Source organism: Oreochromis aureus, linkage group 22 (genome assembly GCF_013358895.1).
Source record: "Oreochromis aureus strain Israel breed Guangdong linkage group 22, ZZ_aureus, whole genome shotgun sequence".
Taxonomy (NCBI): Eukaryota; Metazoa; Chordata; class Actinopteri; order Cichliformes; family Cichlidae; genus Oreochromis; species Oreochromis aureus.
Window position 1 is genome coordinate 4,668,584 of NC_052962.1, and position 18,452 is coordinate 4,687,035.

General features: G+C 40.0%; 1 protein-coding gene across 9 annotated transcripts in view; it reads right to left on the reverse strand.

The window, feature by feature from the left end:
* Positions 1-18,452, reverse strand: part of atat1 (alpha tubulin acetyltransferase 1) — a 49,219-nt gene that overhangs the window by 29,338 nt on the left and 1,429 nt on the right. For 8 of the 9 annotated variants that reach the window (XM_039605759.1, XM_039605758.1, XM_039605763.1 and 5 more), the window contains exons 1-7: positions 14,798-15,153; positions 13,824-13,884; positions 6,680-6,771; positions 6,348-6,405; positions 6,115-6,228; positions 5,826-5,927; positions 4,321-4,366 (exon numbers count right to left, since the gene is read on the reverse strand). In XM_039605759.1, coding sequence (XP_039461693.1) covers positions 4,321-4,366; positions 5,826-5,927; positions 6,115-6,228; positions 6,348-6,405; positions 6,680-6,771; positions 13,824-13,884; positions 14,798-14,889 — 565 coding nt within the window. In that variant the 5' untranslated portion in view covers positions 14,890-15,153. Of the gene's footprint in view, positions 1-4,320; positions 4,367-5,825; positions 5,928-6,114; positions 6,229-6,347; positions 6,406-6,679; positions 6,772-12,628; positions 12,700-13,823; positions 13,885-14,797; positions 15,154-18,452 lie in introns of those variants that run through there. The other variant, XM_039605760.1, reaches the window with a different exon arrangement.

Sequence of the window (18,452 nt, forward strand, 5' to 3'; positions counted from 1 at the left end):
AAACAGAATTCATATATTGGTGCTGACAAAATCAGCAGCTCAGACGAGTGAAAAATTCTCTCCAAAACATCAATGCAGACTGTTTCTGACATGATTGTTTTGGACGTCAATAAATATATAAAATTTATATATTTGATTCAGCCAGGCAAAGTCTTGTTTTTGCTTTGTTACCTGAGCAGTCTGAGTTAGCCAGAACCCAATATTTAAATTTTGGTTTTTATTTGCAAGTCTGTTTTTAGCCTACTCATGCTGTTTTTAACTATAAAGACAATTCTTTCAGGTACCTTTGACACAAAAAGAGCACAACTCTGGTTGAAAGGATTGGTAGCCTCTGTACAAGACTTGTCATAATAACAAGACGTTTTATACATTCACTTGTTTCTAGTCACTTTGTGCCCAATTTTTATGTAAATCACAACATGTTAGCTTTTGTACAATTTTCCAATGCTCATCTAAATGGAGTGGCATGCGGTGGAAAAACATGGTTTCATTTGATTTTTCCTTGGATTCAGCTAATCCTGAAACGTATGTTCACATTCGTGTCAGTTTATTAATTCATTTATTAAGCGTCATACGTTCGTCATACAAATGCAGCTTAAGGAAGTTAAGGTATTAGTGGTGTTGTGCTATCAACTTCTATGTCAAAGGCTAATAATTACATTTTGTAATTTGAGGCAGATGAGCATCAACTATCAACAGGGGACACAATGGAATGTAAATACAAAACTATGTTACTGTTATACTTCTATAAAGGTAAAAAAAAACCTGTTTCTTAAAATGATTTTCGCTTGGCATCTCGTCATGTTCTACACTATAAATCCATCCTAATGATGTCAGATGTAAACAAAATGCAAGATAAAGAGGCTACCAATCTTCCTAACCATGATCTTATTGCTCGCAGTTATTACAATAATGTACAGTCATACAACGCACTTTAGCTGTTTTTAATAAAGTGACAAACATTGGAGGTTCAGGAAACAAGCAGGTATCAAGTGGCCTGTGGAGTTTAGGAGTGGTATACAGGGTGTGGATTTCTCTGGATACTGCAGTTCTCTGAAACCTGGGAATGTAGGTTCAATATATGACATGATACATCACGTATGACATATACTGTACCAATATAGCAAGGAGATACAGTAGGGGAAATAATGATTGATTCCCCTGTTGAATTTGTAAGTTTGCTCACTTACAAAAAAATGAACAGTCTCCAAATGTTATAGAAATTTCACTTTAATGTAGAAAGAAAGGATATCAAGCAAAAAAAACCAACCAAACAAACAAACAAAAACACAGCTGCCCACAGAATCAGTTTCTTCCATTCAAACTTCTCCATCACCAGCAACACTAAAGAGCTGTCAAAGGATGTCAGGAACAAGACTGTAGACCTGCACAAGGTTGGAATGGGCAATAGATCATAATCAAGAGGTTTGGTGAGAAGGTGACAGCTGTTGGTATGATCATTCAGAAATGCAAGAAATATAAAACAACCATTAATCTCAGTCTGCTCCCATTTTGGAACTCCATGCAGGATCTTGCCTCATGGAGGGACGATTCTAAGAAAAGTGCTAATGAAGTCCAAAACTCCACAGGAGGACCCTGTTAATGATCTGAAGGCAGTTTGGACTACAGTCACCAAAAACACAATTAGTAAAACACTACGCCCTAATGGACTGAAGTCTTGCAGCACCTTCAAGGGCGCCTGCCACAAGAAGGCGCCCGTATAGGTCTGTCTTAAGTTTGCCAGTGAACATCTAAATGACTCAGAGAAGACTTGAGATAAAGTACTGTCATCAGGAACCAAAGCTGAATTCTCTGACATTAACTCGACCCGCCATGCTTGAAGGAAGAGAAATGCTGAGTATGACTTAAAGAACACCATCCCCAAGTCAAGCATGGAAGTGAAAATATTATGCTTTGGGACTGTTTTTCTGCAAGAGTATGGAACAATTTTACCACATACTGTAAAATCTAGGACAAAAAAAAAAACCTCCCAGCCAAAACACTAATTCTGTCATTGTCTTTTCTGTCATTGTGACTGTCAAGTCATTGTTTCAGCATGTTAATGAAACAAAACACAAGATAAGATAACTCTTTATTGTCATTGCAAGTTATACCCAGAACAACAGTACAACGAAATTGTGAGGGGAACAAAGGAGTGGTAAAAGAAGAAGAGCACATTAAGATAATGGAGAGGCCTAGTGAAACTCCAGAGTTCAGTTTTATAGAAAACCAGTGGAGGGAGCTGTCAAGTGGTAGCAAAAAACTTTCTGTAAAGAGGAGTGGGCCAAAATATGTGGAAACCTGGTGACCAACTACAAGGAATGTCTTACCAGTGTGCTTGCAAACAAGGGATTCTCCACCAAGTAATAAATCAAGTTTTGCTTGCGAATCCAATACTTTTTTCACTCAATGGCATAAAAATTAATTTTTTCTTGTGTAATTTTTCTGGATTTTTGGTTGATATTCAGTCTCTCTGTCAAAGTGAATCTACCATAAAAATTTAAGACTGTTCATTTCTTTGTAAATGAGCAAACTTACAAGTTCATTAGGGAATTCAATGATTATTTTCCTCACTGTACTTACAACTGATGGGAAAGCTAACCTAAAACTTAAGCACTGACGTGTGAAGTTATACTAATTATGGGACAGAGGAAAGGGACCAAGATGTATGAGGGAAAAAAAAGAAAGAACGGTCCTTACAAAAAGCTGTACACCCTCTGATCCCTCAGAGGAGAAGAGGTCGACCCTGGGAAAGTTTGATGAAACAGAATATTTTGGAACTGGAATAAAAGCATTGCAGTACTCTTTTTTGGTTGAGTGCCACATTTAAACTTGCATGTCTAAAGGTATTGCTTCTTATATAGTATCTTGGTGTATCCTCAATCATCCAGGTAAGGAAATCCCAAAAAGCTGATTTTGTTCATCTGGATGTAGCATTTCCATAGCAGAAATGTTTCATCATTTATCCAAGTGACTTCTTCAATCTCAGCTGATTGGGAAAACCTGCAGTCAGTGGTGCTAGTTTCAGTCATTATGCAAATGCACTGTTTAACAATGGGCCATGAGGTCAGTCTCATGATTGTTAATATGCAAATTGTCAGGGCCAATGACCACTGATCAATGGCCATGAGTACCATTCACAGAGAGTTGTGGAATGGCTGTAGTCACAGCATTGCAAGATGGTGAAAGATGCACCCTTAGGCCCCCTCCTTGATTCAGAGATGGCCTTTCCCTTTTCAAGTAAATGTCCTCCTTGACTCCCTGCTCAGACCAGCGTTCCTCTCTTTCCAGATTGTGTGCATTGTGTGGGTTTAAAAACCGCAGAGACGCTGTGTTTAGAGAAAATGAGTCTCTGCTGTTCTGATGCTGGATCGGTTGGAGTATTCTTTAGGAGCCTTCCCAGCTGTTTTAGTGGGGAGGCAAGGAGGCCATTTACGTAAAAAGGGAAAGACCATCTCTGAATCGAGGAGGGAACATCTTTTACCATCATCATGCTGTGATTGCAGCCATTCCCCAGCTCTCTGGGAATTTAACCCATTCACTCAGTGAAGCAGTGGGCAGCGACCAATCCAGCGCCCGGGGAGCAGTGTGAAGGGACGGTACCTTGCTTAGGGGTACCTGAGGGTAGCCATTCAGTGGTGCTAGTTTCAGTCATTATGCAAATGCTGTTTAAGAGGTTGAAGAAACCTGCAGTCAGGTGAGATTGATGAAGACACTTGGATGAGTGACGAAATGATTCCCCCACTGAAAACGCTTATGCGTTTCTATTCAACCTGAGCACCCAAAGCACTCTATGCAGCTTGTCTCATTCATCTGTTCACGCAAGCACATATTCATACACATATGGATGAATCGCAAAGCAAGTTGGGGTTAGTATCTTGTCTAAGGATATTTGGCACACAGAGTGGGGGAGTCAGGGATTGAACCACCAACCTTCCAATTAGTAGATGACCTGCTCTACCCACTGAATCTATTGCAGGTGACTTTTTTTCTTCCACAAAGACATATGTGACAAAGCTTTGTGTGTTTACTTTGTGTGTAAGCACCTGTTTACTTTAAAACTACTAGGTGTAGTGTGTTAAATATTATATAACTGAACTCATACTGTTCTTGTACTGAACCACCAGTGTTGATTAATATATCAAGAAATATCAAGAATGCTAGGAAACACAGGCTCCATCGGTATGGATTTCATTTTTGGAGCTGCTTGTTGGGAGACACCTCATAGCTGATGTTAACACAAAGCAGATATAATTTCATGATCCCTTGCACAACAGCAAAAAAACCACAGCAATGGGATCAAAGTGGCAAAAAAGTTACCTGCTCTGTTGAGGAAGAAGCCTTCAAAGACCACAAAGTTATTGACCTGGACAGAATAATAAGAAAACAGATCACTATGAAGTTAACTGGGTAAGTAGATAACCATCTGTGTCCTGATAGCCCCTGCATTTTCAGTCTTAGTGGAGTGTCTACCAATAACATCCCTACACTGTAACCTATGATGTAACCTGATATGCAGCTACCGAGAAAAGTAATTGCACGTCAGGTTGACACAGTCCTCAACAATTTTGACTGGGTTGGTCAGCACTGTCGATTCCTCCTGTGCCTTTCCAGCTACTTTTTCAACACCATTTTATAATTTATCAGTAAGAGAATAACAATCGCAGTCTCAGTATAAGGAATAATAATAAGAGCATCAATATAAGGACTTTCCAGGTGGGAGATTACTGAAACTACCTGAATGAGGGAATGCACAAAAAAGTGGAAAAACTAGAGGGACAAATAAGTTTGCCCCCAAAAAACTGATCACATCAACAAGCAAGGACCTAGGAAGGAAAAAGTCCCAGCATTTATTTTTTTCTGTTGGCTGGCTCTGCTTATGAATCATCGGGAAATGGTAATATACCACCAAAAATGCAGGCAGCAATGTCCGCCACTTACAGTTACGTCATAGGCTCTAAAAGGTCTAAATCAGGCCTTTGACCCTTTCAAGCTTTCACACTAGTTACTTTGTAATTCTTAATGTATAAGAAGATTGAGAGTAGTAATTAGTTGATCATGTCAATTTCTCTGAATGGAATCCAGTATAGAAACTCTTGTTTGATCTTTGGCATGATACTGCAAAAGTAAACTTAATTAAAAACATGAAAAGCAGGATGATAACTCCCCCATTATAAGATGAGTTAGATATATATTTTTGAAGCTCAGATGATGAACACAGTGCAATTATATGATGCGGACTGATCGCAAAAAATACTGTGCCAGCTTATATTTATTAGAACAGCTCATCACAATCCATCCAAGGAAGAGCAGCTGAAAAAAAAAAACGTTACAAAGAACAAACACCCTGCCGTTTAAATTCAAGTAATGCAATTACTGTAAGGTGATATAATTTTGAATAATTTGAATTGTACATTGGATGTTATTGCCTTGTGCTGACATTGTTTTCTTATTTTGGTCCCTTCTCTTCTCAGTCTGTTTCTTATCTATAAATTTACCTTTGTTTAACATGTCCTAGGATGTAAAGCTATTAACTGATTATATTATATAAACAGCTTCTGGGTACCCTGTCTTCCCAGAAATTCCACTACAGATAAACTTGTAAACAACCATTAATTTACAATAGAGAAGTAGCAGTATTAAAAATAGCCAAAATTCAAGAGAGAGAGGAGGGAGCAAGATTAGCCTAATTATAGCCATGATAACAAGGGAAGCCCCACTAAAAGTCAAATGAAAAACTACAGGGGTTTTTCGTTCTCCAGAGGTAATAAAGTTTAAAATTTGATTTTGAAAAGTGTTATGACTGTGTGAAGTGCAGCCTGTACCTGAGGAACACTCTGTGTGAGGCAGTAATGCTTTGCCAGGAAAGATAGGAATTTCGGTGAAGGCCTGTCATAAGCCATCAGCACTGGCTCTAAATTCTTGTGCTACAGGTGGGCAATGGAGAAAGAGAGAGAAACAAAAACATGCAATTACTGATAAATGTACAGCAATGACCTGCAATACAACTGTCACCATTTTAGGTACCGCTATCATATCATTCCAGTTTTTAGCTCTTTTTGTGAAAGGTCTGATGTTTCAGATGATTTCAGGGATTCCTAAGGTATTCTCTACCTGTAGCATGAAGTTAAATAGCTCAAGCCCATAGCCATTTCGCTGCAGGTTCTCTGCTACGTAAAAATCCAAAACACACAGTGGTTCTGCCTCTACGTGCACACCCTGTCGGTCCTGTGGAGGAAATATAACAAGCATACCTGAAAAGCTATTCAGAAAGTCAAATACAGATCAAAGCAAGGCTGAGAGTAAAGAAGTTAAAAGGACATTTTAAAAAAATATAAGTGACTCACCAGCAAAAATAACTTCTTGTAGCCAACCTTCAGAAATCCCACAACCACACCACGTCCTCTGTAGTTAGGAGATAGGAATAGGGGTTAGTTTGACTTGGCAATGAGTAATATAAATATCTACTTTGTTTTTTGGTTTGGATGCTCTGAGGTGAGCTCCTGTCATATGCATTAAAAACAGTGTCTTTTATGTCTCAATACTACAGTACATGATTTGTTATTTCAATATGACTCAGCTGACCAGGTCCCACTGGAAAACACCAACTCAGTCAATCCAGAGAGAAACAGTGAAGCTGAATAATGAATGAAAGCTGAGGAAGGGATATGAGATGTACCCGCTGCTCTCTCCATCCTTAACAAGATAGAGCTGATGCTTCTGGGTCTGCAGCTTGGAAGCACTTGTTATAGGTGCTGTGAGCTGTTGGGCCTGAGGGAAAAAAAGAATGAGAACTCTTAAAAATAGAAACAGTATTATTACACAGATGTTGCTGGTATTTGTCAGTTGAGCTGAAGTGACATTTGAGATTTGATACATTAGTTTTCACCACACCATTCTTTGCAGACATCAATGTCAAAGTTCAAGTTGAAAGCTGTGTGTCCAATCGTTTGACTACCAGTCAAACGATTGGACACACCTATTCATTTAACCAGACTCGGGGAGGGGCAGCCATCTGCTGCGACCGGTAGGATTCAGGGTCACCTGATCCATCCACCTGAACTTTAGCAAAAAGTTTTAAGCCTAATCTTAAAAGTAGAGATAGTGTCTGTCCCCTGAATCCAAATTGAAAGCTGGTTCCACAAAAGAGGGGCCTGAAAACTGAAGGTTCTGCCTAACAGTCTACTTTTAAATACTATTAGAACCACAGGTAAGCCTGTAGTCAGAGAGTGAAGTACTCTAATGGGGTGATATGGTACTATAAAGTCATTAAGATAAGATGCGGCCTGATTATTCAAGACCTTGTATGTGAGGAGGCGGAGGATTTTGAATTCAATTAAGTTATGTACTTATTAGAACTTTTTCAACATTACCCCAAGACAGGATATTTTCAGAGATATTGCAAAAATCGAAGAAAGCAATCCTTCATATTTGTTTAATATGTGGATTGAAGGACATACCCAGGTCAAAAATGACTCACAGTGTTACTGGAGGCCAAAGTAATGCCATTGAGAGTAAGAATCTGGTTAGATACCACATTTCTAGGAATTTTAGGGCAAACACAATAACTTCAGATTTATCTGAATATAGAATTAAAAAGTTAGAGGTCATCCAGGTCTTTATATCTTTAAGATATTCCTGCAGTTTAACTAATTGGTGTGTGTTATCTGGCTTCATGGATAGATAAAGTTGGGTGTCATCTGCATAGCAGTGAAAATGCATGCTATGCCTTCTGATGATACTGCCTAGGGGAAGCATTTATAATGTAAACAGAATTGGTCCTAGCACTGGACCCTGTGGAACACCACAATTAACCTCAGTGTATGAAGAGGACTCTCCATTTACATGAACAAATTGGGAGTCTATTAGATAGATATGATACAAACCACTGCAGCGCAGTACCTGTAATACCCACATCATGCTCTAATCATTCTAATAGAATATTATGGTCAACAGTATGGAACGCTGAACTGAGGTCTAGCAGGACAAGCACAGAGATGAGTCCATTGTCAGAGGACATAAGAAGATCATTTGTAACCTTCACTAAAGCTGTTTCTGTGCTGTGATGAGCTCTGAAACCTGACTGGAACTCTTCAAATAAGCCATTCCTCTGCAGATGATCTGTTAGCTGTTTGACAACTACTCTTTCAAGAATCTTTGATATGAAAGGAAGCTTGGAGATTGGCCTATAATTAGCTAAGACAACTGGGTCAAGAGATGGCTTTTTAGGTAATGGTTTAACTACTGTCAGCTTGAAGGCCTGTGGTACATAGCCGATTATTAGAGATAGGTTGATCATATTTAAGACTGAAGTATTAATTAATGGTATGACTTCTTTGAGCAGTCTTGTAGGAATGGGGTCTAAAAGACATGTTGATGGTTCGGCAGAGGCAATTACTGAAGTTAGCTCAGAAAGATCGAATGGAGAAAAAGAGTCTAAATAAATATCAGTGGTACTGAAAGTAACTGTACATAATGCTACAGCTGTGAGATGATTATGAGCAATTTTTTCTCTAATGGTTAAAATTGTATTTGTGAAGAAATTCATCAAGTCATTACTAGTTAACGTTAAAGGAATGGTTGGCTCAACGGTGCTCTGACTTTTTGTCAGCCCGGCTACAGTGCTGAAGAGAAACCTAAGGTTATTCTTATTTTCTTCAATCAGTGACGAATAGTAAGATGTTCTAGCATTAGGGAGGGCTTTTTTACATGTGTATGCGTTAGTCCCCGTGGGGAAATTACTCTGCATTTAACCCATTCACCGAGTGAAGCAGTGGGCAGCCACCAATGCCGTGCCCGGGGAGCAGTATGTAGGGAACGGGGTACCTCAGGGGTACCTCAGGGTAGCTGTTCCATGGATCTGAACCCCCGACCTTCCGATCATGGGGCAGCAACTCCACCTACTGAGCTAGCCCTGCCCTGTATAGCAGTGTTACGGCCCTGGGCCTTGGAGGAAGTCAGACTGTCCTTTTGCTTATGCAAATCCAAGTGTGCTAGGACTCGTGGATGACTGGCTGCTGGGAGTGAGGTGCCAGCCTTCTTTTATGCAGATCAAAGTGTGCCAGACCGCGTGGACGATTGGCTGCTTGGAGATCCCATGACACTCCCAGACCAACTGACTGGCTGATTGTCTGCACCTGGGAGTATAAATGGCTGAAGATCCTTCACACTATGGGGACTGCTGCTCAGAATTGAACATGCAGTGTCCTCCTCGTCTGCTTCGCATTTGAACTTTGTTTGTTAAACCTGTTCGCTGTGTTGCTCTTTGTTTGTTAAACCTGATATACAGCTGAACTTAGTTTCACTAGAGTTTTGTGATGCTGGCTTGCCTTAGTTAACCCTTAGCTTTTATTTTGTGTGCCGCCAGCTTGCCTTAGTTAACCCTTAGCTTTTACTCTTGACTGTTTTTTTCTTTATGTAATAATTGCTTGCCCAGTGGTCTGTTGAACAGTTTGTAAGTTTGTAATAAAACCTGTTATTTTACTCAGTTTGCGTGTGGGGCCTTGTGTATGTTACTCCCCTCCTGTCGCCTAGCAGAGGGGGTCGTAACAAGCAGCAAACTATTTTTCCAGGCTAAATGAAACGATCTTCTAAATTTGTGATATGCCATTTCCTCTCCAGCTTACGAGTTATCATGCTTTAATCTGCATGTTTGAGAGTTATACCAGGGAGTCAAGTATTTCTGAGGCTCTCTTTTTTACAGGAGCTACAGTATCCAGAGTCATAGATAGAGAGGTAAAATTATTAACAAAATAATTGATCTCTGTTGGAGTAGTGTTGCTCTGTTTTAGTATAAGGGACTGAAGATGATAACAGTAAGTGAATTCTATTCTTAAACTTAGTTACAGCGCTTTCAGAAAGACATCTGTTGTGATGAAATCTACTCCCCAATGCTGTGTAATCATTATTGTCAATTTAAATGTTTTTAGGAAAACATCAGACAATAGAGGCTTTTTTGGGAAACACTGTTAAATGTTCAGTTTCTATGCCATATGTTAAAACAAGATCTAGAGTGTGATTAAAGTGGTGGGTGGGTTCTTTCACATTTTGAAAGAAGCCAGTTGAGTCCAATAACAGATTAAATATCAAGGCTTTCCTTTGGATGTTAAAATCACCTATAATAATCATTTTATCCGAGAGGAGTACTAAATTGGATAAAAAGTCTGCGAAATCAGACAGAAACTCTGTGTAAGGCCCAGGACGATAGTTTATAACAAATAAGACTGGTTTTTGAGTTTTCCAGCTAGGGTGGACAAGGCTAAGCATTTGGCTTTCAAATGAATTAAATCTCTGTCTTGGTCTTTGGTTGATTAATGGTGTGAAAGTTTGCTGCGCCCTCTGCTTCGAGAATGCTGATAGTTAGTATGAGTCAGTGTTGATTCATTTCATTGGCCTCATCACTGATGGGGACGACAGGGAGTACAGAGGACTGACCCAAGACTTTGTGGACTGGTGCCAGCTGAACTACCTCCAGATCAACACCAGTAAAACCAAGGAGCTGGTGGCAGACTTCCGCAGGCACAAACATCCTCCACTGCAACCACTGAACATCCAAGGTATGGACATTGAGACTGTGGACAGCTACAGGTACCTTGGTGTTCATCTGAAGAATAAACTGGACTGGACTTATAATTCAGAAGCCCTCTACAGGAAAGGGCAGAGCAGGCTGTACCTGCTGCGGAGACTCAGGTCGTTTGGAGTGAAGGGCCCACTCCTGAAGACCTTCTATGACTCTGTGGTGGCCTCAGCCATCTTTTACGGTGTGGTCTGCTGGGGCGGCAGCATCTCTGCCGGGGACAGGAAGAGACTGAACAGGCTGATCCGAAGGGCCAGCTCTGTTCTAGGATGCCCTTTGGACCCAGTGGAGGTGGTGAGTGACAGGAGAATGGTGGCTAAGCTGTCATCCCTGCTGGACAACATCTCCCACCCCATGCAGGAGACTGTGACAGCACTGAGCAGCTCCTTCAGTGGCAGGCTGCAGCACCCACGGTGTGGGACGAGAGATTTCGCAGGTCTTTCCTTCCCACTGCTGTCAGACTCCACAACAAAGACTTTAACTGATCAAACACACACACCCACACATGTGCAATACTCCTTTCTGGCATTGTTGTATTTTTACTCAGTTGTATACAGCATTTGTATTCTATTTTATTCTACTGTATATAGTATTTTATTTTATTCTATTCTGTACAGTTGTGTACTGTATTTATCCATCCATCCATCCATCCATCCATCCATCCATCCATCCATCTTCATCCGCTTTATCCGAGGCCGGGTCGCGGGGGCAGTAGCCTAAGCAGGGAAGCCCAGACCTCCCTCTCCCCAGCCACCTCCTCCAGCTTATCCGGGGGAACACCAAGGCGCTCCCAGGCCAGCCGAGAGATGTAATCTCTCCAGCGTGTCCTGGGTCTGCCCCGGGGCCTCCTCCCGGTGGGACATGCCCGGAACACCTCACCCAGGAGGCGCCCAGGAGGCATCCTTGTCAGATGCCCGAACCACCTCAACTGGCTCCTTTCGATGTGGAGGAGCAGCGGCTCTACTCTGAGCCCCTCCCGGATGGCTGAACTTCTCACCCTATCTCTAAGGGAGAGGCCAGCCACCCTTTGGAGGAAGCTCATTTCTGCCGCTTGTATCCGCGATCTCGTTCTTTCGGTCACTACCCACAGCTCGTGGCCATAGGTGAGGGTAGGGACGTAGATCGACCGGTAAATTGAGAGCTTCGCTTTTACACTTAGCTCCCTCTTAACCACGACGGACCGGTGCAGCGTCCGCATCACTGCAGCTGCAGCACCAATCCGTCTGTCGATCTCCGGCTCCCTTCTCCCATCACTCGCGAACAAGACCCCGAGATACTTGAACTCCTCCACTTGGGGCAGGAACTCATCCCCGACCCGGAGTGGGCACTCCACCCTTTTCCGGCTGAGAACCATGGCCTCAGATTTGGAGGTGCTGATCCTCATTCCCGCTGCTGTATTTATTCTTCTTGTATTCTAATTTTTGCTTCAGAACTCTTGCACTGTCCACTTCCTGCTGTGACAAAACAAATTTCCCACGTGTGGGACTAATAAAGGTCATCTTATCTTATCTTATCTTATTTAAACTAAATGTCCAAAGACAGCATCAAAACAAACAGAAGGAAACAGAAAACTGCACAAAAAGCAAAAGTTTCAGTGACCACTAATTGGTCACAAGCACAATGATATTATCAGACAAATATACCAGCTTTAGCAGTTCAGATTAACTTACTAGCTCTAACTATGAAGGCAAGAACAAAAAACAAAAAACATAAAATCATCCTTAAAGATATGTGAAAATCACAAAATCAATTTCAGGAACATGCCTATTATGTAATAATAAATAAAGTCTCGGAATAACATTCAAATTTTTATAACTACCCAAATTTTGCAGCAGAGAATAGTTTCAACTAATTTAAAGAGAAAATTTCTGTCATACCATTCCAGTAGTGGTTGCTTATATTTAAATTACATGTCAGCATACCAGCATACCCTCTAAGCCAAATACTCAGCCTTCAGACTTCTTTATATGCTTTTTTCCCTATTGTATCGTGTCAAAATGAGCAGATCTGCTTCCAAAGATGCCCATATCTGACAGGGACACTGCCTCTTACCCCCATTTGCTCTTCAAACCTTCTGTTTGGGCAGCCAATCAGATGGAAGCTGCCTTAAAGGGACTGTTGGCCTTAACAAAAAACAAAGGACAGGAGCTAAACAAAGGATTAACTATGAAGTGGCCATAATGGAGATTATTCTGAATAGTGAATCAAAGCAACAAAGCAAAACTACTTTAGTGGGTCCAAGAATGAAACTATCTAGCTAGACATTATCATATTTATTCCCTTTTAAGACCCACATAAGACAAGAAAGAGTGCATAAAAAAAGACCATTGACAGCAGAAACAATGTGACTTGCGTGTCAACTAAGTATGCAAGTGAAAGGCATTCTGATTCCAATTCCTGCTGCTACTCATCCTTAGTAAACAAAATATGTACAATGCACAATGCATAGCTATAACGGATGTAAGAATGATCAGGCCTTACTTTGTATGCGAATGACGGGTACTTTCAACAAAATAATACTTGTAGTCATCCAGCAAAATTCATACTGGACTTGCTTTAAAACACTTAAGTAAAATGATGATATTGTGACCAAAACTGCATAATTACATTAAATATATGAGGGCGTGAACTGGGGTTTTGTTCTTGATTGGAAATAGCAGCTTCTCTTATCCATCTGCTTGTGCTTACCTGAATCTGAACTGGAATATATAGGGTCAACAACACACAGACTGGCTGAAACAAACATTACAGCAGGATGCTTTTTCTATATTAATACACTCATTATCTGCTATTGAGTGACATAAGTGAATTTAGTGTTTCAGTTAACAGTCACATAAGATTAATTATTTCATGTCCCAAATGAACTGGAAAACACAGCTCAAGAAATACTGAAGGTAACATAAATAGCAATATTTAGATGTTGCCATTCAACATTGTGATTTTGACTGGACATGTCAGTGGATACACTGCGATATTACTAAAGTATACAGTGTACACACAAAATTTAAAGTTTGACTTGTGGGTTGACTTGTTTAGAAGATGATAGTGTAAAGAAATTCATGAAAAGCTGACATTAGCTTGTTCTAAAAATAAAAAAAGGAAAGCAACTGTTCGGAGCAGGCTGAATCCTGAGCTTTTGACTAAAAGGCAAATAGTAACATACATATGGCAGACAATAAAAATAACAGAATATTCCCTTTTGACATGTGCCTTTACACAGAAAAGTAAGCGAACTACACAGACTCACCTTTGCTGAGGCCCTCCCAAGTTCATCAATAACTGTGGCTATGTGAGCTTGAAGATCTGGCCTGTAAAGAAATCGCAGAGCAGAATATTGTTAGATAAGAGGCCCATTTTCACTTTTTATATTCCAGACACTCTACCTCTTTCTCACAGTACATCCAAATGCAGGATACCAGATGGCCCACAGGCATGATAAAAGTCTGTTTCCCCGCCTAATCAGGCCACTTCTGTTCATTTATGTATTTTTTACTCTAAAAAGGGGGCAGTCCCTGGCCCCTTGCTTTTTCACATAGGGCCAGGTAGTTTATCACACAAAGGTCAGCCAGAGAGTTCAAAGATTTGTGATTTATGTTCTATTTACATTATACATGGTTCTGCTTACAGTTGTGGTCATAAGTTCACATACATCCATTATGGGCATGTCATAATGTAGAATGTGACTTGTAGTCTCAAGAGGTCTGATTGGTCAGAAAGAGCAGTCATTAAGACCAGTCACATCCTGGCAGGCTTAAGCCTTAGTGCCCCTTGTGTGGGGCACATTGCTGAACAACTAAGCAATTTCCTGTCATCTGACGGTGATAGTTTCCCAAATACTTGTACTTATGTGCAGTTGTTTGACTTCGTGATCTCAGAATCTGCAGTTGTTTAGACATGGCTCCAACAGATCTTCCCAACTTGTGTAAATCTACAATTCTTTCTTACTTAATGGGATGGGATGGGACTACTAATTGTAGTCAATCATGATCACCAACGAAAAGTCAATAAGCCTTGGCCGTGTAAACTTAAAAGATATTGTAGAACACTCAGCGCCACTATTAAAATATTTAAGTAAGTTTAAGTACATATTTGAGCCTGTATGTATATTTTTGGTATTGTGCTATATAAGCCTGAATTGAAAACCTGAATTGAGCCGAGTGTCTGACTGAATGTAAACTGTAAAATACTATCAAAAAACATTCGAAAACCTTTGAAACTTGCCTTCCTGTAGATTTGCGGCCTGCAACCAAGGTCTGGTCCAAGATAGAGATCCTCTCGGAGAATAATTGGTTTATGTCAAAAGGAAACTCCATAGTAAAAACTGGCAAGGCAGCTATAATATTATCAAACAGGCTAAAGCTAGCTAACGGTGCACTGCACGGGCACTCTCCTACTGTCTAACGAAGATAGCTTGTTAGTGCAAGGGCATCAGAGCTCACTGATAATAGCCCCAGAACAACGCTTCGAAATTACACTCACAGAGTTTGAGAGATACTACATATTGCTCTAATAGTTGCAAATACAAACACTTGCTATATACATGGTGACTGCAGCTCTATTGTGTCTGTATGACTACGGCTCAGTCACTCCCTGGCAACATGAACCGTAATATCAGTAAAAGACGTTGTTGTCAATCACACACTGAGCTCATTTAAGGCGAATTAACGTCTTTGAAGATTCCCAAGGCCAAAGAAAAGGTGAAGACAAATTCGGTGATAATCACATTACATGTAAGCTTTTTATCGTTATTAAAATTAAAATTGTGGGGGAGTAGTTTCTCTCAGGTTTACGGTAAATTGACGAGACAGAAAGAGGTCATTTGGTAGCCTGATTCGTTTTACAGATACTACCTGCAAAAAAGCAGTACTACTTATGAAAAATAATATACAGAATCACTTTATAATGAAATATAACATATTTACAAATCCCATGAATTGGTTTATCAATCTAACTAAGGGAAAGGGCTTGTGTTTGCAGCATATTATCAGTCACAAATATGTAATGGCAACTGATTCTACGGAGGGAGACAAAACTGTAATATAACAAAATATTGCAATTTAATATTTTAATGACTTTAAAAACACACATTTGTATTTATCATGGATTTTCTATAATCAATCAAAAGTACACACAGGTTCAGATATACACATAGTCGTGTTAGTGTTTGCATACCCCCGTTTTTGCTGCATTATCTGTGGCAGCTGTGTTGCTTTCATCCTGTATTATGTGTTAACTATTTGATTAATATTATATTTTTTGTCTTCCTTTGTAAAACTAGCTCCTTTGTTGCCTGTAGATTTATTCTTATTAATGTTTGGGTTTGGTCAGCTCCTGCCAAAGGTGCCCATTTCATACGAATAGGCTGGTACCTAGATTATGAAACCCTTAATAATAATAATAACAATGATAATAATAATAATAATAATAATAATAATAATAATAATAATAATAATAATAAATGTTATTTATGAGCGCCTTTCAAGTCACCCAAGGACACTTTACAATAGGATAAAACACTTACTGACGTGATAAAATGATAACCACTTTTGCTCAGCCCGATTGCTAAGCAAAAGTGGTTATTTTGATTGGAATAAGTGAAACCAGATTATACAAAGATACCCTGGTTCTGTTGAAGTTGCTTTGAAACTGGCTTAGGTAAAACTCTTTGTTAGTCTGTTAAAATCTAGTTGTCAAAACCTAGGCATGTATTTAAATAGTGCAACAAATAAATAAATAAATCAGCCACTCTTTTACCTTGATGGAAAGCATCATGAGGTCAAGAAAAGGTCCATAGGAGGCATAGCTAGAGATGGACAAGGTGGCGATGTTAAGATTTCCATTGGGAGTGTCCAGGAGGGACAGGATTAGAAAGTATATAAATAGGAGTATATAAGGAGGAAATGCTACATGATTTGAGAGAAGAACACATAAAACCTGCACTTCAAGAGTATTATAGAGGTTATTACATTACTAGTGCCTTAATTGGGACTGCTATTTTTTGAGCCACTAATTTATGTTTCTCTTTGCACAGTATTGGTTATGACTAAAATTAACTGGCTTTCATGGTCCCAGGGTTTTTGTACTTTTGTGGGGGTTTTTTTTTTTGAGGTTTTGTATGATGATTATTTTCATGCTCATGTTTTTTAATCTCTGAATACAAAGGTGATTGAAAAGATGGGGTGACAACTTCAGTTGGAGGCTGTGTAACTTCTATTAGGAATGGAATTTACCAAATCATGGATGACCAGTATGATTTAGTGCAGGCGCAGCAATGTCGTCCTCTACTGACATTGCATCCGGATCGACAGAACTGGCATTAGTCAGTAGATGGGATGTACTGTCAAAAGACAAAGTCACCATGCTCCAATGATCAACAACAGGGTTAGTATTACATTTTCTGAGGAGCTGAAGATTGTAAATGGTACTTGTCAAGGAAGTACCTTGTAAATGTTTAGTAGAGTGGAAAAAAAGTTCTTGTCATCTGGAAATGAGGAAGAAATCTTGTGTATATGTTCTACTAAATTCAAAAGGCTTTGCAGAATGTGGGCTAATGATTGGGTTTTAAAATATCCACAGATAAAACTAAATACATAATATTTGGACCAAAAAAGGAAAAGAAAGGAAAAGACTGATCCGATGTTTGCCAGACAAACATCTACAATATATGAAGAGAACCTTGAGTAAGCCAAGTAGTTTAGATTTCTTAAAATGTGGCTAAATGAGAGAATGATGGATGGAAAACAGAACAGAACATTAACCAGAAACAGAAACTACAAATGTGTTTATAAATGAACAATGGCTTATGGAAAAATGAGCAAGTCTTACTTCACATGATCACTTCATAATACAGCAATACAGCAGAAAAAAAAATGCCTGTCTTGGATAATAATAACAGTAGATGGCAGCAATGTGCCATTGTGTCGCGTAGTCTGCCCAACCCAAACCCCAAAGTTCTCACGAGACTCTGCGTGATTCAACATGGCGACGATCTGTTTGTGGAAAGTAAACAAACTGACTACTAAGCCAACTACATTTCTCTCTACATTGTCAAGGTTTCAACCTAAAGGTGCTGGACTACTATATTGATTCCTACTCCGAACAATTATTCACAATGGGAAAGAACGAGGAAACTAACCGAGCCGCTCCAAACCCGACTCCATCATCAAAACAATCACTGGACTCATTCACCGACTTGACAACCCAGAAGCAGCTGAATGAAGTACAAATACTTTTTTTCAACTTTGTCATTTTCCAACTTTCTGTGAATGGTCCTTGATCTCTCATGGTCCTTGATTAATGGTCATGACAATTTGCATATTAATTATCATGAAATTGATGTTACGGTCCATTGTTCATTCAGTGGTGTTAGTTTCAGTCATTATGCAAATCTGCTGTTTAAAAGTCCTGGCCTGATGAGGTTGCTCTTCTGTGTTGTGCCATCCGCTTCGCTAGAGGTTGTTTGGTTTCTCCGATGTATAAATCCTGGCAATCCTCCTGGCACTTAACAGCGTACACTATGTTACTCTGTTTGTGTCGGGGGACCCGATCCTTGGGGTAACCTCATCAGGCCAGGACTCTGCAGTTTATTTACACCTACAGGCCAGTGGACACTCTTTCAACGATGAGGATGTACACATCCTGGACAGGGAGGAACGCTGGTTTGAGCGCGGAGTCAAGGAGGCCATTTACGTGAAAAGGGAAAGACCATCTCTGAATCGAGGAGGGGGCCTAAGGGTACATCTTTCGCCATCTTACAATGCTGTGATTGCAGCCATTCCCCAACTCTCTGTGAATGGTACTCATGGCCATTGATCAGTGTTCTTTGATCAGTGGGTTTTGGTCAGTGATTGTTGATCAATGGTCATGGGAATTTGCA